Genomic DNA, 21544 nt, shown 5'->3' with positions numbered 1-21544 from the left:
TCCCATCTTAAAAATCAGGATATCGGCCCATCTATGGTCTTCTAGCTTTCCTCTCATTCTTTGATTCCTCAAAAATTACCAACAGTATATACCAACAATATAATATAATTCCCCTAAACTAGTTGCTTTCTTGCTGTCTCTTCACTTATCTCGGTCATAAACAGCCTCTTAGTGTCTGTTCTTACCCTTTTGAGTTTCAAGCCCCACCTTCCAATCTCTCCTAAATTAGTTTCAGTTTGACAGTGCCCACCATAACTAGCAGTATTCATTACTAAAGAGGAGACAGTGCAAGCGGAGACAGATATAAAGTGCTATGAATTATAATTAACTTATAGAGATGCCAATACCCTTACCTGTCTGAGATAAAGAAATGGTCAGAAGATCTTAACCCCCCAAATTAACTTGGAGTGAGGCAGGGGAGGAAGGGGAGATCGGGATAGCATGAAAAAGAAATGTATCTCAAAATAGGAGATTTAAAATTCTGGATGATGATACTAGCAAACCAAGTTCAAAAGAATTTGAAGTCTGGAAGAATTCTATAGGAGAAAGGGATGAAGGAACTGTGAAAGGAAGAATAGTACATGGAAGATGAATAAGAGCACCTGGTTCAGGCACTTCCTGCAGACTAATGCCTTGGAATCAGGGTCAGGATGGTTGAGACAGTTCCAACTTGAAACAGACAAGGTTCAAAAAGAAAAATACATGCTCTCTTTTTGTCTTTTGTTTATTTGTTTTAATGTGAATTTAGTCAGCAACAAAAATAAACATTTCAATGGTCGAAGAATGAATGAATGAGAAGACATTTTAATATTTGACAAGCACCGTTCTGAACTCTGGGCATTCAAAAGCAAAGCTAGCGTCTGTCCTAACAGAGTTTTCATTCTAATAGAGACAAAACACATGGTGGAATGATGGCCAAGGAAAGGAGTTTTAGTCCAAAAATGTACACACAGATGGTAAAGCCACAGGGAAACAGATAGATATACCCCTTCGAGAAACAAAGACAGAGTTGATTTAATCAGTGTTCCAGAAGTAGAGTAGGAAGAGGGGAAAGAGGGAAAGAGAGAGCACATGTATACAGTGACTAAAAGGCTTGGAGGAGATGGCCAGGGAACAAGCAGGCTGTAAAGGGGAAAAATGAGTGGGACCTTCTTCTAATGATGGGCCAGGCTAAGGCAGTCAATAGTCAGTATAGCAGCATGCGTTTCCCAGAGTGGAAGTTCCAGCAATAAAAGGGTGAAAACTGCCTAGGCATGAAGGTTGTGGAAGAAACTGTGACTTTCTGCTAACTATAACAGGGGAAAAACAACTTTGTAGGGCACCTTGCTTTCTGAGGAATTGGAAAAAATCACTTGTCTGATTGTACAGGTAAGAAATAAGCAACAGTGAATTAGTAGGAAAAACCAAAGGATTAGGTCACAGGAGGAACTGTCCAATCTGTAGAAGATCCAGGAAAAGGCCTGGAAAAAAGCTGAAAACTATACACAGCACTTTGCTAATAAGTATGTATACTGTTTTTCCTGCATGGGTGGGGAAGTTGGACATGGTTAATTGTGTATCTCTCTCATCTCTACTACTAGATTGTAAGCCTTCTAACAGGCAAGGATCATGTCTTATTTAACTCTTTATCCCCCCTCCTCCCATTCCTCCCTGCCTCCACTGCCTGGTATGCTACTTCCCACAGAGCATGCACTTAATAAAGACTGATTTGCTATGGGTTGCTGAAACTGCCTAGATAAAACATGTATCACAAGGCTAGGTACTAATTTGCCTAACCCAAGATTCTCTAATATACTTGTAAAATAGTTTTCATATCATCTAATAGCTCACTGTTCATATGCTACAGAGAACCACGTGGGGCAGGGTGGGGCATCATGAAAGAAACAAGTCTTTGGAGGCAAAATTTCTTCTGCTCCTTAAGATAGTGGCAGATGAAAGTTACCCAAGTGATGGCAGAAAAAAAGCCCTCTTACCCATCAGCAGATCCAATCTAGTATTGTTTATTAAATTCAGAGGGCACAACAAAGTCAAGCCGCACAGCGAAAATCACTGATGTTATCACAGAGCCACCTTTAAAAAATACAAACCCACTCTCAGAAGCAGAAGGAAGGAAAAAAGGGAGGGAGAGAGAAAGGGTGGTAATGGAGGAAGGAAAGAAGGAAGGAAGGAGCAAGCCAAATGATGTCTTTTTTGACATGGAAGAGGACAATAGGAGAATATATATTTTGAATACACATGCTTGCTTCCTTTGAAGTCTTTCTCAGACTCTTCAGAGTTCATGTGGAAAAGCAGACATGCCCTTTTATTTAAAGCTATGAGGTGCCAGATTCAAAATTTCTTCAGCACATCTCCCATTTGGTCTGTCACTGGAGTGAGGAACCAGCAGCCTCAAGGACACATGTCCTTTAGGTCCTCAAGTGCATCCTTTTGACCAAATCCACTGTTTAGTTTGGATTCAGTCAAAGGGCTGCACTTGAGGACCTAAAGGGCCACATTTGGCCTCGAGGCTGCAGGTTCTCTAGCCCTGGATCATAACTCAAACAAAAGAGCCTGCATCAAGAAGAAAAAAATGATCCTCCCACCTCCTAATCTTACAGTGAACAAATACTTGAAAGTACCAATTCTCAATCAAAACTGGAAACAAAATATTGGTAGCAGAAACCCCACCTGTATCAGAAACTTCTGAGAAAACAGGATTTATTATAACAACATGACTTTCCATTTTTTCTTGTGTTTATTTATGCAGAATAAACAGGACTCCCAGAAGACTAATGAAACAGTTGAAAAGCCACCTACTACACAACAAAGAGGAAGGAAGGAAGGAAGGAAGGAAGGAAGGAAGGAAGGAAGGAAGGAAGGAAGGAAGGAAGGAAGGAAGGAAGGAAGGAAGAAAGGAAGGAAGGAAGGAAGGAGGGAAGGAAGGAAGGAAAAGCAAGTATTACTACTGTCAATTAATGTTCTAAATACAGTAAGAATGATATATGTCAAACAAATATTTATTTTCATTGACAATGTTCTCTTCTAAGATATCCCTAAGTTACTGAAGAGTTAAATATATTCATGGACAACATGACATGGGGGGAAAAAGTTTTTCTAGAAGTGCTAAAGTAAGAATAAGTGGATGAAAACACACGTTTTAAGTGCAGATGGAATAATAATAAATCAAACTGAAAGAACTGTGAAATCAGGTCCAGCTGGCGGAACTGGGAAAATGACTGCAGGATTTTTCAAGAATTTATTCTTCAGGTATTGCAGTAACTGCAAGGATAATCTACTAAGAAAAAGTATCTCAACTGCCAGTAAATTCACACTTCCTAGCAAACAGTACTGCCACATTAAAGACACTTGAAAAAAAAATGTGAAAAAAATCCACTGAATTAACAGTTGCTTTAAAAAAAAAAAAGTAACACAAAAAGCAATATCAATTGTAATAGTATCATGCACCTACAGGGAGGGCATTTTACCCTCAAAAGCATGCAAGGTGCCACATGGTCACTCATGCCTACAACAAACTTCTAAATAGCCAAGAATAATTTACCTACAAATGCCAAGAACCAGAAATTTGGAATCTAGCAGTGAATACCTGCTGGACTGGAACTTTTCTCATTTGTCATAGGAAGCTAGAGCACTGAAGACAAGTTTCTACTCAGTTTGGAAGCAGAATCCTACTTTCATAGCAGCAGTGCACAGATGTAAGATTGCAAGATCTCAGCCAACCGTCAAGAAGACTCTTTTCCACAGGACAGTTACTACAATGTTGCCTCCAATTGTGATCTAAGAGTCAACCAAGATTGTCAAACCCTAACAGGATTCTTCTGGGAATCCATATACTACTGGATGCCTACTATATATGAGGCCCAGTGCTACATATGGTAGGGGAAAATGAAAAATAAAATAGAGCCTTTAATGTCAAACCTTACCATATAACCTAACTAGGGAGATAAGAAATATACAGAGATGTGTATTTTTCTCCAGAGACAATAAGAGAACCCACCTTGTGATGTTAGCAAAGTATCATGAGTAGAACAAATAATACATAAACTAAGAGTTCAAATAAAAAGAGACCACTTGGCTTGGGGTGTTTAGAGAAGACTATGGAGAAGAGCTGACATCTTGGTAAACAATTAAAAAACCTAGCAATAGCAATCCAATAGTGATGAGGAAAGAGAGCATTCCACAGACAATCTCCTTTCCTCTCTCTCCCTCCTGTCTCCTCTCTCTCTCTCCATCCCCCTTTTCCTTCTCTCAAGGTTTTTACTGAACAAACTCCTAACCAGCACGGACCATGTCTTATTTGCCATCATTTCCCCCAATACAACCTGGGACAATATCTTGTTCATATTAGGTGCTTAATTCAAAATTCTTAACATAATTACTTCTTTAAAAATAGTAATTGGGGTAGGCTGATTCTAGGTTTAACCTGCTTCCAAAAAGCAAGTGTGCCCTTTAATATTTGACACTTCACATCTTAGCCATACTCATCCAAATTAAGCACTGTAACTTAAATATCACAGGCTCTTTTATAATGGTGGAGTGAAGTCATGGAATTCATACCCTCACTCTGTGCTAACTGTATTATACCAGGTCTTTTTATTCAGCTCAAAGTAACTACCAAATGATCTACATTTCAGTTTTAGTAACATACTAACCAAAAGACAATCCTAGACACAGAAAATAAATATCAAAAGAAAAATATGAAGAAAATTTAAAAGGATGCAAAATTAATTCTCTCGTCCCATATTGATTTTTCATTTTAAAATACATTTTTTAAAGTTACTTGAGTCTACCATCACTACAGACAACAAAGACATTAATAATCAAATTTTTCAGGGTATAAAACTTCTCTGTATGCCTATTAAAGATTCACAGATAAATGTTTTCATTAATTACACTCATTACTATGGTATTATTAAAATGTCACATATATATGTTTATAAACTTCCTAACGAATGATTAATGGACATGTTGTTTACAAAACTACCTAGAATATCAGCGAGTTGTCAAATAGATGTCTTTAAAAATATACTGTTAACTTTCCCCAATGCAAACAATCTCTTCAGATTTCTGAGATCTGTATGGGATTAGAGAAGGCACTCTTCATGGAACATTAATTACAAGGAATATAAAAGAGGAAACGTGAGCAGGATGTTGCTTACCTCTCTTTTGTCCTTCAACTCGGAGGATTTGCTTAAACCACAAACTACAGAAGCAAAAGGTTTATTAACTGAGTTATGAATCAAAGAACTTCAAAGTCTACCTTCCTCTGAAGGTAAATTGCCCATTGCATACCAACTCATCAATAGCAGAGGTCCTCTATTTTTACTTATAAGTGAGTAACAAATAATAAAACATTTCTTCATGGTATTCTAATGGGGATTTGTTTACCCTTTTATTACTACTGCCATAATTAGGGAACTGCAGAGTTCCTGACAGAAAATTTGAATTTCGCGAGCATGTTATATAACCCTAACTTCTATTTATTACAATAATTAGCACTGTTTTTATATAGGACTTTCAGATTTGAAAAACATTTTACAAGTTATCCCATTTGCTCCTCACACCCCAATTCCCAGAAGTTGAAACTGAGACTGAGAAAAGTTTCGTGACTTGCCAGAATCACACAGGTAGTAGCAAGTATTTGAGACAAGATTCAATCTCAGGTCTATCTAAATTCAGGTACAGCATTATATCCACTACTACATTTAACTGCCATTTTGAAAGATATTGGCATTATATGGCTGAAATATATAAGAACATATTAATTTCTCATCTCCTTAACTGAAATTAAGGTGATTTACTCTATTCCTTAAGATAGCTTCTATACTAACAATAACAGTATCTTTCAAATAAAAAAAATCATGCACATTATCTAGCATTAACAAGATATCTTTGTTGAATTGCTTTTAAGCTTTCCTTTCCAAGAATGCTAACCCCAAGTTAGGAAATGTCCTATACCTTAAAATATCCTTTTATTTCAGATTTCCCTTCATCTAAAGTTCAGGGTGACCTTTCTGATCAACCTTAAACATCAATTTCATTGCGCCAAATCTGCAGAGCATGATGTAGAAATACATAAACTGGAGCACAGCCCAGATTTACAGGACAAATTCGACACTCAACACCAGCCAGAGTTTTATTATTAGAGTATGATTTCCATTCAGAGAAAGAAAGATGTAAAACTTAGGAAAGCTCCAAAGCAACAGTTCAAATTGGGATCTTGAGAAGACATGGAAGTAAAATTTCCTACAAAATTTGTCCATTTGTCATTTAACATCTGCTGTGATTTTCTGGGATTCCTAGAGGAAGTAGAGCATTTCCAATAGTAGCTCTGCTCAGGGGATTTACTGTCAGGACACCCTACTCCACCCTCCCCCCACCAAGGGACCAAACTTGTCAGGAGGCCTCTCCAAGCCAATCCCATGATCTGAAAATTCAAAAGACTGACTGAAGACTAGCTTGTCCTACCTAAAGAGCTGAGAACAACTTATCCAAAGGGACTGATACCCAGCCAAAATTCAATAAAGGAATAGCAAATAGGTCTCACACCAAGTCCTCAGAACCATGTTTAAACTTCCACTTTAAACAGATTTGCAGCTGAATATCTTATAAAGGAAGACATATCTTATCCACATAATAAATCCAGACACTATTAAGTATGCTATTTTTGAAAAGCACTAGTTTAAAATCTATTTCCTAAATATAAAATCATTTGAAATCTACACAAACAAAATTTTAAAATGTCAGAAGCAACTGTAAAACTACTTTAAATTTTTTTTCTAACATATTTTAAGAAACCAATCCATTTGGACTTTCCCTTTTTTTCTTAAAAGAAAACTATCATAGTATATCTCTCAGGTTTCCAAATGGTCAAGAAAGGCAGGAAGATGAAAAAATAATTTACCAAAACATGGTCAGGTTTTCAAAAATGTTGTGAGAAAGAATATATTCTCACAGTAAAGAAAATTTGACATACCACCTTTATGCCTTCCATTACTTTTCAAATAAATTATTCTTTCAAGTAAAATTGTATGTGTAGAGAAGAGTATTTCTTTAATAGACCAAAATACTGTGATCTATAAAAATCCTTAAGAAAAAAACAGACATTTCAGAGACAATGGTGAAATTGCCTTTTAATTTTCTTTCTTATCTTGATAAGTTATCCAGTTCACCTTTCCACATATCATTCAACAAAAAACAACACTTGGTTTACCTATGGATAAATCCAAATTACCTGTGGAAAAAAAGAACCAGTTTTTTTCACTGCTAAATTACATATGGCTGATTAGGATTTTTTAAAAATAATATTCTCCCTATAAATTTATGTGTCAGCAAATTTGTGAACATTTATTGACAACTGGTATCCAACACTAATAAAGCTTTAATGAAGATCAGAAAAAAAACACCTCCATTGAACATGCACAGAATGTGCTAACAGTTTAAATGAAGACAAAAGAAAAAATTTAAATGGTTTGAGATAGCTGATTTTATTATTATTTGGATGCTGATCACTGCAGACTTAAGACATATCAACCAGAATTAGGAAATCATTTTGCATAAGAGCTTAGTTTCTGATACCTAGAACAGATTTTTTTAAAGCTTTCTTTATAGTACTGACATGGAATCATGTAACTGGTCCACTTGAGCAACTTAACTTGCAAACTACTTCAAATTTTACATGTGAAAAATGAAACTGCAATGCTGTCTTCTACTTAGGATGTATATGTGTATATATACACACATGTATATATGTATATTTCTTTTACTATAAACATTATCCAAGGATTAAAGTATTTTGTCTATGGTAAACAGGTATTCACATAAATTACCAAAAATATAAATACAGGGAAAGAAAGACATTAAAAGAAACTAGAAGATCAGTCCAACTAGGATCAAGCAATACTTTTTGAAGCAAATGGAAGAAGGGTGAAAGGAAGGGGAGAAATTTTTTTTAAATTCCCTATTATTAAGGGAATGTGAATCTGAAGCATGAATAACCAAAGAATGATACACCACTCTTAGAACCTCTTTCTCCATCTTATTTTTTTTAAATTGCTGGGGGGTGGAGCCAAGATGGCAAAATAGAGGGACGGATCTGTAAAAGCTCTCCCCCATAACCCATAAAATACCTGTAAAAAATGACTTTAAACAAATTCTAGAGCAGCAGAAGCCACAAAACGACACAGTGAAAGAGATTTCCAGCCCAAGACAGCCTGGAAGGCCAACAGGAAAGGTGTATCACACTAGGCATGGGCACGGAGCAGAGTGCAGCCCATGGAACCCAGGCAGACCAGAGAAGGTTTCAGGGGGCAGAATACCCTGCAGCAGCTGCAGTTCCCAGATTGCTCAAACCACAAATGCCAAAGACAGCTTCAAAGGTCAGTGAGAAAGCTCTTTCACCTGACAAGGGAATGCTGTCTGGCCACGCTTGCAGCAATTACTGCAGTGGCAGTCCTGGGGTGAGGAAGAGTGCTGATGTGGTAGAGCTGGTGGAGGCTCTGGACAGGAAATTCAACTTGTAGATCTTGGGCAGAAAAGCTTGCGATAGCTCCCAGAACAGAGTATAGGCCAGGAGAGGAGTAAACTCCTCTTCCTTGACTGTGCCACCTTGGAGGAACTGAGAATTTATAGGTCCCTAGAGTATACTCTCCTCTTGACAAAGGACTCAAAAGTCAAGTAACTGGCTGAGAAAATGCCCAAAAATGGGAAAAAAAAATAAGACTATAGAAGGTTACTTTCTTAGTGAACAGGTATCCTTTGGGATGAGGAAGAACAATGCATATCACTAGAGGAAGACATAAAAGTCAAAGCTTCTACATCTAAAACTTCCAAAATAAATATGCAATGGTCTCAGACCCTGGAAGAGCTCAGAAAGGATTTTGAAAATCAAGTAAGAGAGGTGGAGGAAAAATTGGGAAGAGAAATGAAAGTGATGCAAGAAAATCATGAAAAGTGAGTCAAGAGTTTACTAAAGGAGACCCAAAAAAATGCTGAAGAAAATAACATCCTTAAAAATAGTCTAACTCAAATGACAAAAGAGGTTCCAAAAAGCAATGAGGACAACAATGCTTTAAAAAGCAGAATTAGTCAAATGGAAAAGGTGGTTCAAAAGCTCACTGAAGAAAATAGTTCTTTAAAAATCAGAATGGAGCAGATGGAAGGTAATGACTTTATGAGAAACGAAGAAATTACGCAACAAAACTAAAAGAATGAACACTGGAAAAACAGCTCACTGGAAAAACAACTGACCTGGAAAACAGATCCAGGAGAAAAAATTTAAAAATTATGGGACTACCTGAAAGTCATGATCAAAAAAAGGGCCTAGACATCATCTTTCATGAAATTATCAAGGAAAATTGCCCTGATATTCTAGAAACAGAGGGTAAAATAAATATTGAAAGAATTCACCGATCACCTCCTGAAAGAGGTCTGAAAAGAAAAACTCCTAGGAATATTGTACCAGAGTTCCCAGGTCAAGGACAGAATATTGCAAGGAGTCAGAAAGAAACAATTCAAGTATTGTGGAAATACAATCAGGATAACACAGGATCTAGCAGCTTCTACATTAAGGGATCTAAGGACTTGGAATATGATATTCCAGAAGTCAAAGGAATTAGGATTAAACCAAGAATTACCTACCCGGCAAAACTGAGTATTTCACCTTCAGGGGAAAAAATGGTCATTCAATGAAATAGAGGACTTTCAAGTATTCTTGATGAAAAGACCAGAATAGAATAAAAATAGAATAGAAAATTTGACTTTCAAACACAAGAGTCAAGAGAAGTATGAAAAGGTAAACAAGAAAGAGAAATCCTAAGGGACTTACTAAAGTTGAACTGTTTACATTCCTACATGGAAAGATCATATTTGTAACTCTTGAAACTTTTCTCAGTATTTGGGTAGTTGCAGGAATTACACACACACACACACACACACACACACACACACACACACACACACACACATATAGACAGAGGGCACAGGGTGAGTTGAATAGGAAGGAATGATATCTAAAAAAATAAAATTAAGGGGTGAGAGAGGAATATATTGGGAGGAGAAAGGGAGAAATGGAATGGGGCAAGCTATCTCTCATAAAAGAGGCAAGGAAAAGCTTTTTCAATGGAGGGGGAAGGGGGCGAGGTGAGAGGGAAAAAGTGAAGCTTACTCTCCTCACATTTGGCTTAAGAAGGGAATAACATGCACACTCAATTTGGCATAAAAATCTATCTTACACTACAAGAAAATAGGGGAGAACAGGATAAATGGGGTGGGAGGATGACAGAAGGGAGGGCAAATGGGAGGAGGGAATAATTAGAAGTAAACACTTTGGGGAGGGACAAGGCCATAGAGAGAACAGAATTAATGAGGGACAGGATAGGATGAAGGGAAATATAGTTAGTCTTACACAACATGACTATTATGGAAGTCTTTTGCAAAGCTACACTTGGAAGTTCCCTAGAACAATGGAACAGAAGCAAAGTGAGTTTCCCAAGGTTATACCAGTACTGACTGAAAGAGGAGTAAATTGAACACAATCTTCCGGTTACAAATCCAGTGCTTTTTTCCACTGTATTGGCTAAAATGTTGCCTTAGGAATTCCTAACTATCTGTGTTTCCACATAAAACATCCCAAACCTGGAAACATCATTAATACATTTTGGTGCCAATTTAACATATTCAAGCAAAACAAGGTTCATACCGAAAGGCAGATTAAGGGACTAACCTTTTCTTTGAAATAAGCCTTAGTGTAATAATATCAAAATCCATGAATAAATATTTATTAAGCAAATTACCCAACCTCATTTTTTTTTAAACTTAGTTACCAAGTCAAAGATGGGTACACTCTGCATAGCAGAAGTTGCTATATACCAGGAGACTTATGCTACTGAAATCACAGGTTCTTCACATAGTATTCATATCTACACAAAATTTCAGTATAATATTAAAGACGATGTGTTGATGTTCTGAAGATTAAAGCATGTCTATAAACCATACCTAATACTAACAATTGTACTAGCACTACATAAATTATTTTAAATATTAACATCAAATTTAAAGAATTAAAGTTAGAATATATTTTTAAATGTAACAAAGGACTAATCTCTTTTTGTATGCATCAAGACTTTTCTATCTTATTTTTCAGGAAACAATCAGGTTAGTCACCCTGACATTTTCAATTCTAATTTTTTTCTACTTTAGGGTAACATAAAAATATAGTTTTATTCCATAACAGATTAGAGTTATTTGCTAATCTGTTTGCCTTTCAGGAAACTCATATTCTTTGTAAAATCACTGAAAAATAAAACCATTCTTGGTCTAGTTTTTTGAAACAAGCATTCCTTAAGCTATATGATTATCACTGCAGTATGTCTGTTTTATAAATAGGATTTAATTTACTTTTATAAAAAACTGCCAAAGGAGCTTTCTTGAACTAAACAACCAATCTAGTACTTCAAAGACAAAGTGGTTTTTAGTATGAAACTCAGGGTTTTTTATTGCATGCTTCTGGACTTTAATTATTTAATCTAAATGTCACCAGATCTTTACAGGATGAAAAACATCAACTTTAATAAACTGCCATGAATCAGAAAGGGATAGAAGGTTTTCATCGATAAAGCCAGTTCCACTTTCTCCCTTTGAATGTGCTAGCCACTTTCTCATTTGACATCTACTATCATTATGAAAGATTACTTTCCTTATTATACAATAATGCATAACACGGATAGGGACTGGAACTGTGATTTCATTGTTCTAAGGAACTTCCAAGTAAGGAGAGTCTCCATGCTAGTGCAGGTCAGCACGGTCTCTGAAACTTCCAGTCTTAAGAAGGTTCAGTTATTTATCTATGATTTCAGAGCCAGCATATGTAAGAAGGAGGAATTGAACCCTTTTTAGACAGTTATCAATTCTTTATCCCTACCAGTGGTATCATATGCAAATAGAAATGAATCTCTGATATTAACTTGGAATACCACAAACTAACATGTTATATTATGCTTATTATTTATTATTTCATTATTTCTTATTATACTATGTTGTATTACATTTATATTTATTTTGTTAAACATTTTCAAATTAACATTTTAATCTGGTTCTAAGCCCACTCACCACAGTAGCTAAACCCCTCTGCACTATACCACCCTGTGCTTCATTCTTTGTAATATACAAATTGTGTTATACCTAAGTCATGTTTTAAATATTCACTATATCTAATATACATACACACATATAACATTTACAAAAATTTCCTTGTCTGCACATTTTTTTTTTTTACAATTTTTCTCAATTTATTAACTGGCTTAGGCAAATCACAAAGACAGATTAACCAAATGAAATGATAATACTGAACAATAAATAGCTATGAAGCAACAATGTGAACTACATCTATTTCTCTAATAATTATGCTGAAAGATGAATTTAACTATAGAAGACTAGTAACAAACTTTTAAAGTTTAACTTCTACATTTCTGTATTTTAAACTTAGAGTTGTCAATTACCTATACCACTTTGATTATTATTTTCTTTGCTCTTATTTTGAAAACTATGCCAGAAGAAAAATAATTTGAACAGACTTTTCAACTAAAGGTAGATGAATGATATCTTCCACATAACTACTCAGCATTCAAATTCTCTGCATGTTCCCACCTGCTGTTTCTAACAGATTCTCTTTGTTTAAATATGAAAATTTCATTAATTTCTATGGTCTCTACTTTTATGAGTTTGTTAAAGGAAAGAAACACTTCACTGAAAAAGCTTCAAAAAAGTTATAATTTAGGTTCATATCACCCAATTCTTTAAAAAATTATTAAAACATTCATAAATAAATGCATTCATTTATTCACTTTAACACATTAAAGCAGAACTGTACATTTTCTAAATTAGAAAATTTCAATTTTTCACCTATTACTGAACACATTTATGAACCATGTCTCCTTTCTTACTCATTTTCCTGACATTTCAAAGGACATTTTGAAATTAATCCTTTGAAAAGACCTCTTTATCTGGTTTACAAACACACACACACACACACACACACACACACACACACACACACACACCCAGCCAAAAAAGCAGAAGCCCAGTATAATCCATGAAGTTAAAATAGTATTTGAAAAATAATGCAGAATTTTAAAAAATATTTTAACAAAAGAAACACTTGTTTCATAAAGTAAATATAGCTATTTTAGTACCCAAAAAGGAAAAAACTAGCCATGTTATTTTGGCCTGTATGTTCATGTTTTCTCCTCCCTCTTCATATCCTCCTTAAATCATTGAGGAACTCAGAATAAAAGACAAAGCCCTGGCCTCAGAGTTCGGAAAGATGTGGGTACAAGTCCTGCCTTGACAAATGATGGCTATGTGATCAAGGACAAGCCATTTAAACTCTCAACATTGTCCTTGGAGCTCTCCTTAAGATTATAAATAGCAGAACAGTTGCCAAAGCACACTGGGAGTTTCAGAGTTCTCTATACCAATGAAATCACTCAGCTCAGCACCAAAAAAATACCTCATGTTCATTAACTTGTAAACAAATATAAAGTGACCAACAATAAACAAGAAGCAAGAAGGAAAAACTCTGACATTTCAATAGGGTGAAAACATTTTAAAACTAATATAATTTAATTCATCATTAAGAACTAGTTACTCTTAGAGCAACTGTTCTATTTTGACTCAGAGGTAGCCTAGATAGCAATTTTACAAAGTAAAAGTCAAATGAGTTTACCAATGTCAGAGAGTCTTGGCTGTCAGAACTGGAACCAAATCATAAGTGTTCTTGGCTCCAAGTCATGTTATTCAATCTATATCCCTCTCTCCTCTTCTATTTCTTTCACAATACAGAGCTTACCACACTAATATAACCAAGACCACTACACTTTGATGTTTATTAAAACTAAAATGCATGATATAAATTCTAAAACATACAAGCAGGTCATTTTCCTTAAACAGTGAATTGAAAATGATTTAGAAATATTTAGAATTATCTCAATATAAGTACATTAAACAAACATAATGCACACATATAAACATATATATGGAAATTTAAACCATAACTTTTGTTTTCTACCAAATGCAGCAATGTCATTTAATGCTATAGGGGACAGGGTTTAAGAACTAGGATCTTGGCAGGATAAACAATGTTTGTCTTTTAATATGTGGTTAAATCAATCTATCTGTCTATACAGATAAGTAGGCAGATAGGGAAGCAGACAGAGTGATTGATAAAGGGATCTACACAGTAACAGTTTCAAAGTAGTCTCAATACCACCACATAAATAACAACAAACATAGGTGTGTGTGTGTGTGTGTGTGTGTGTGTGAAATTTGTTTCTGTTTCTTGAAAAATTAAAAGCATTATATCAATATGGGTTATAAAATTATATCTGATTAGTTAATAGCTCAGTAATAAAGACAGTTTAAATGAAATTTTTCAAAGAATTTAAAAGCACTGTCTTGCATATAATCAGGTACCTAAAGATGTCTGTTTAATTTAACAGAATTTAGCAAAGATGTTTTTCTTTTTTTCTTTATATCTCCAGCACACAACATAGTTTCTGTCTTATAGTAGACCCTTAATAAATTGTTGTTGAAATAGTGTCTCCACTCCCACCTCCTGACCCCTCACACATATTTATTGTACATATTATTTCACAATCTCTGTCTAGGATGTCATCTGGTTACTCAAACCAGTTCCCTAAATGCAGTATAGGAGGCTAGCAACCTATAGTATTTATAGTGTGACACCATCTTTATAACTGAGTGCTGATATCCCTAATGGTCTTCTTCCAAAGCATATCCCATATTCAACATCAATTCTGTGAACTGTGTTTGCTTTCCTTTCCAGTGGCTGGCCCTTTTCCATGAATAGGGGAGGTTATCCATGGGCTTTTTGATCAGTTTTGCAGTGGCCCATGGCTTGAAAAAGTAGTAAACTACTATTCCATAAACACTGCCTTAAAGTAGGTTAAAATACATCTGGGTCATGCTGAATGAAAAATTAAGGAGGTCAACTTACTAAGTTACCAATCACAAACTGTAATGATTATTAGTCACTGCTAGAATTTACCAGTTATTACTACCTTCAGTCGTTTGTGACAAATAGTGGAAAAATGATAAAGGAAAAGAAAAATCCACTGTAGAAGAGAGGGACCCTGCAGCTTGCTTACGCCCACTTTGAGATTTGTCCTTCATATGAATCATGTCTTTAAGCCATTTGATATAGCACTTCCCTTTTTTAGGCTAGAAATACAAGTACACTCTCCCTTTCCTACAAAGACCACACATACATATATACAAACTGTGTGTACGTCAGAAATCATTGAATACTATACCAGGAAATGCCAGCTCAGTACGGTTTATGAGTCCAAAGTGACTACTACCTGGAGCAGTACCAACTCAATGTGAGGTTCAATTGTATCTGACGAAAACGTAAGAGGAGTGATATAGGGTAAAAGGGATTCACTGTAAATGCAAGGTGGGGCAAAGGGCTTTCTCATGACATGTGACTAACAAAAATAATTATTCTAGCCCGTTTACAAATATCTGAGCAAAAGACCTGCACTATACTATTCACATCTCACGGATTAGCAGATACATAGAGAAGGTACATTTTCTTCCAGAAAAAAAATACATTTTTTAAAATCAGATTCATTTATTTCCCTCATTTGGATACCATAGAAATTGCAGTCAGTACAAACTGGCCCTGAAATTTTTAATCATAAGAAAAATTTCTAACAAATTCACACACACACACACACACACACACAGAGTGGAAGAGGGAGAGGAAAAAGGAGCCCAACAGTATGGATAGAAAGCTGGCCCCAGAGACAGAAAGTCCTGGGTTCAAGTCTTTTCTTTCACACATACTAGTTATGTGACATGAGACCAGTTACTTAGTCTCAGCGACCCTAGCCTTTTTCTAAGGCTGTAAGTTGAAGAGATGGTGCCAGCCTTAATTGACAGCAGGAGTTTCCTCATTTGGAACCTAGTGATCCCAATAAAATCCCACATTCATTTATTAAGTGTGTGCATACAGAGTGAATTGAAGAGGATGGGATTATATCTTAAAAAAATGAAATCAAGCAGTGAGAGAGAAATATATTGGGAGGAGAAAGGGAGAAATGGAATGGGGCAAATTATCTCTCATAAAAGAGGCAAGCAAAAGACTTATTAGTGGAGGGATAAAGAGGGGAGGTAAGAGAAAAACATGAAGTTTACTCTCATCACATCCCACTAAAGGAAGGAATAAAATGCACGCTCATTTTGGTATGAAAACCTATCTTACAATACAGGAAAGTGGGGGATAAGGGGATAAGCAGGGTGGGGGGGATGATGGAAGGGAGGGCATGGGGAGGAGGGAGCAATCTGAGGTCAACACTCATGGGGAGGGACAGGATCAAAAGAGAATAGAAGTAATGGGGGACAGGATAGGATGGAGGGAAATATAGTCAGTCTTATACAACACAACTATTATGGAAGTCATTTGCAAAACTACACAGATTTGGCCTATATTGAATTGCTTGCCTTCCAAAAGGAAGGGGTGGGGAGGGAGGGTGGAAAAGAAGTTGGAACTCAAAGTGTTAGGAACAACTGTCGAGTAATGTTCTTGCCACTAGGAAATAAGAAATACAGGTAAAGGGGTATAGAAAGCTATCTGGCCCTACAGGACAAAAGAGAAGACGGAGACAAGGGCAGAGAGGGATGATAGAAGAGAGAGCAGATTGGTGACAGGGGCAATTAGAATGCTCGGTGTTTGGGGGGGGAGGGGACAAAAGGGGAGAAAATTTGGAACCCAAAATTTTGTTAAAATGAATGTCAAATAAATAAATTAAAAAAAAATAAGTGTGTGCATATAGATTAACACATCTTTTTAAAATTATAAAAGTCTTCAAGTCAGTTTCCTTTCAATATTCTAAATTACTTAAGTAACCAACTTTGAAACTTTCTTGCACCTATACCATTGAAAAAATGATGTTCATAACATTTTACTTTCTGAAACTGATTAAATTATATTCAGTATAGTCTTAGTAAAGTATATTCAATTGTATCTATCCAATAGGCAATTCATGTATTATCTGCATGGTAATTTTATTAACAATAATATTCTATTCTCCAGCCAGGACACATAGCAAGGAGTTTATAATTACCTTCTTCACAAAGAAAATACATTCTACATGACATAAAACTGTACCCAGTAGCCTTCACTAAATCTCAGAAAAGAATACATCTAGTTGCAAACAGACCCAGAAGAATGAATAGAGATTAATCCATCACCACTACTAGGAAACAATTCAAAATAAATCACCTCAATGAGAGTGGATCCATAATATCACATAAAGAGAAGGCTCCAGTTATTTGGCACTCACAAGGCTAAAACAAGCTCAAACTGTTTTGTACTTGGATGTGACCCTCAATAAAATCCTACTATAGATCCATACTCTATACACAGCCATAGATTACTCTATTCAGAAGAAAAGTACCAAATTCTTAATTATAAATGCATCTAAAATACTGGTAAAAAATTTAGAAACGTCACAAATTTCCCTCATAATCATCAGCTGACCACATATTAACTAATTCTAATTTATACTGTATAATTTCAACAGGGAATGAGCTCTTCATTTGCCCTTTTTGATTAGAAATCAGAACCATCTGAACTTTGAATCTCCCCCAGGGGCTGTCTAGGTGCAATGCAACACACACAGTAGGGAATTAACATTTTGTAAATCAAATCCATGATGTAAAAAGAAAAAGTGAAACTACTAAGTTATCTATTTCAGTTTTACAGGAATTAACTCAAGATTCTCAGGAAGGTAGTACTTCTTCCATAATATAAAAACATATCCCAGTATTTAGTTAAATCTACATAGTAACCAATGATATTCTGAGACTTTGCTATTATAATCACCTTGAACAACAAATGACTTTAAAGTCACAACCCAAAAAACCAATTTGCTGCATCAGAATTGGATTCAGAGCTAAAAATTCTGAAAAAAAAAAGGACCTATTCAACACTTAATTTAATGATACCAGCAGATAATAACAATAACAACTATGAACGTTTATACAGTTTTAAAGCCTCCAAAGCACTATGCAGGCTGTCCCAAAATTCACAGTACACTTTTAAGCTATGAAAACTTACAATACAATAAAGTTTAAAATACAATAAAACTTTACTGGAAAGTACAAACATTCTTCTTTAGTAACAGGTTATACAAAAATAGGTGCTGGGTCACAGTTTGTCAGTCCCTGCTCTAAAGAAAGAATGCTAGGTTCAAGACTTGGTTACTATGCCCATAATATGTTGCCTCTCTTTCACGGTCTTACTCTCCTTCTGTAGGAAAGGTAGCTTTATGGGAGCAGGCCTTTACTATACAAAAGGAGAATAACTCAACAAGACAAGTTCAAATCCTATCTCAGACATTTCTTTGATAAGTGATCTTGGGCAAGTCAAAACCTCTTGGTCTCAATTTCCTCACCTACAATATGAGGATAATAGCACCTACCCCACAAAGTTATTATAAGAATCAAACGAGATATCTGTACAGCATTTGCAAACCTTAAAAACACTATATGAATCTAGGGGATTACTATCTGCCAAGTGAAAAAGTTTTCTTCACACCAGTACACTGTGACATTTCTATTAAATATGAAAATATGACAAAACAAGCAACAATTAGCATGGTTATAAAATTTGCATCATAAAAGATTCTTACCTGTCCTGTGATTGTTCCTCATACATCCTCTCTTTGCCTTCTTTAAAGAGTCTAATTGCCCGTTTTGACTTTTTCATTAGGCTATCAATGTAGATTTTAAAATATTCATTTTCACTGAGTTGTGCAAGTTTCTGGTTGTCATCATATTTGCTCAGTATGAGTCGCAAATGTTGATAAGTGTCAGGCAAAATATCAAGTATATATGGTGGGCTGTTCTTTAATTGGAGCTTGGGATTTTGGCATAGTCTTACCTAGAGGCAAGAACACAGAAAAAACATTTTTTGGTGGGGGGAGGGGAAACATTAAAAAACTCACAAGAAATTCATATAAACTGGTTAATAAAAGTCTATACTTTCTATAACATAATCAATCCACAAGGAACCTATATAAATTATTTTTAAGACACATTTGAGTAAAACTTTATTTTATTTCATTTCTACCAGTGTAAGTTATTCAATAGCACACTGAGAAAATCTTTATCTATAATGTTTTTCCCTAATTTTCTTCACCTCCCTTTTTACAGCTTTCTACTTTTCCATCTGATAAGCCCAGTAAGCTATTCAGCAAAAAATGTGAATTGTTTTTTTTAAAAAGTAAAATCACATTAAGAAAGAGTAAATAAATACATTTCATCAGTGGGCAACCAAAGACTTGCACTTAAAACTTCATTACACTATACTTTGTTCTCCTCTGAAGTTATTTAATGTTTTAATTAATGTTTTAGTCAATTAATCCTGCACCCTGAGGCAATTTAAGCAAAAGGCTACAATTTTAATAACTGAGTTAATAAATAACAAATGCATGTCAAGCTCAAACTAGTCTTCCCTGCCTTCTTCTGATACTTTCTATCTTGTCCATAAGCACCAGCTACATCATGGTTCAGTCAACAGCAGTCCAACACTGCACCAATATTCATAGAGAATAACAGAAAAAATACGTACAATTCTGATGCAGTGAAGAGAACGCTGGCTTGGAAATCAGGAAGAACTGGTTTCAAATCCTGTCTCTGACCTTTTCTATGCAACCATGGGGAAACCACTTAACCTCTAGCAACACTACAAAACAGTTAAATTACAGAAGGATTGCAATCTGTGTTAGGGGAGAAAAGATCTACACTAGGAGTTCTCATTTTAAAAAAATAAATTCCAGTCCTGGACATATTAATATATGTTCAACTCTTCACTGAATGTCAGAACCCCTCTGTCTAATGGAATTTCTTAGTAATAAATTTCCCAGATAAATGAGCTTTGTTTGAAAGCTACAGAAAAGCAACAATGTGTGCAATTCAAAGGCATAACATTATTACAAAAAGAACTTTCTCTCTCTCTCTTTCTCTCTCTCTCTCTCTCTCTATATATATATATATACACACATATATATACATATATATGTGTGAATGTGTATATGTATATGTATATATAAGTATGTATAACATCCGTGAGGCAAAATGCTAAACTCTTCAGTATCAGTAGCTTCAACAACCCCACCGAATTAAAAAAATAACATATTCAACTCTTGTGATACATTGTTTTTTCTTTGGAAGAGATCACATCAATTTTTGTCCATAAATTCCTAAGATTTCTTTTAAATAAACATCTGTATTATCAATATTTCTGAATCCTGGCTCCCCACAAAAACCATTTCATCAAAAATAATCTAATTGTCTTTGCCTTGATTTCCATGAACAGAGCTGTACCACTTGCTATTCAAGTAGCATCAGCCTTTGCTTAATAAATAACAACAATTAACATTTATAAGTTACTTTCAGCTTTATAAGCACCTTACAACTTCACAAATATTTCATTTTATCCTCACCCTGGAGACGTCAACATCCATACCCATTTTACAGATGAGGAAATTTGGACAGACAGAAGTTAAGTGACTTGCCCAGAGTCACAAAGCCAATAAGTGTCTGAACAGGGACTGATCTCAGGTCTTTCCAAATTCAGGTTCCAGTAGATTATCCACTGGGCCACTTATTAAGAAAATACTTTTGATCTCCCAAGGAAATCAAATAGAGCACTGATTTTGTCCTCATATAAAAAAAAGTAAGCCAAATACTGGAAAAAAAATTTACTTTAAAAAAATTATCACTTGGTCCTTTTAATTTTCTTAAGTATGACACTGCATGGAGCAATAAGCTAGAGAGCTGACCTCAGAGTTAGGAACACACGAGTTAAGTCATGCCTCTGATAAGCACTGGCTGTGTGACTTTGATCAAGTCACTTATGTTTTCAGTCTCCTAGGCAATTTTCTAAGTTGTAGAGAAGGGACACATCTGTATTCAAGAGTTCTGTAAGATGACTGAATCACTGTTCAGGACCAAAAAAAAGTATGAGATATCATAAGTATGAGACTCCTAAAACTGGCATCAATATTCCAACTGCTACTTGGGCTAGAAAACAACAGCTGACATTTTAGAGACATTAAAGGCTCATTTCACTTTTCATTTAAGCATGGATCACAGGACATACCTACATTTGCACATGAACTAGATATTTTTTAGTCCAGTTTGCTAAAAGGGAAGACTTTCAAAAGACAAACGAATTTCATACAATAGAAGAGGAGACACAGTAACTTTTGTAATCAAGGTTTTAAAATCCTACAAACAACTTGCCTAACTGGCCAAAACTGAATTTTAATATGCATATCCCTAAGAGAAAACTGGATAAAAGGTAGCACAGATTGCCCTACAGTATGGGAAATATTAAAAAAAAAAAACACCTAAGTTTCAAATTCATTCTCACCATTAATAAATTTCATAAATAAAAGGTTTACTAGGGCCACTTTTGTTATTAGTGATTGAGATCTTGGACAAGTCACTTAACGTCTGT

General features: G+C 35.3%; 1 protein-coding gene across 11 annotated transcripts in view; it reads right to left on the bottom strand.

The window, feature by feature from the left end:
* CBLB (Cbl proto-oncogene B) overlaps positions 1–21544 on the bottom strand; it is a 236034-nt gene that overhangs the window by 201599 nt on the left and 12891 nt on the right. For 8 of the 11 annotated variants that reach the window (XM_072614114.1, XM_072614117.1, XM_072614119.1 and 5 more), the window contains one exon: positions 18711–18961. The exons of the other annotated variants lie outside the window; for them this stretch is intronic. In XM_072614114.1, coding sequence (XP_072470215.1) covers positions 18711–18961 — 251 coding nt within the window. The remainder of the gene's footprint in view (positions 1–18710; positions 18962–21544) is intronic. 11 annotated transcript variants of the gene reach the window in all.

Source organism: Notamacropus eugenii, chromosome 5, assembly GCF_028372415.1.
Source record: "Notamacropus eugenii isolate mMacEug1 chromosome 5, mMacEug1.pri_v2, whole genome shotgun sequence".
Taxonomy (NCBI): domain Eukaryota; kingdom Metazoa; phylum Chordata; class Mammalia; order Diprotodontia; family Macropodidae; genus Notamacropus; species Notamacropus eugenii.
This window is presented reverse-complemented; position numbering and strand designations above follow the sequence as displayed.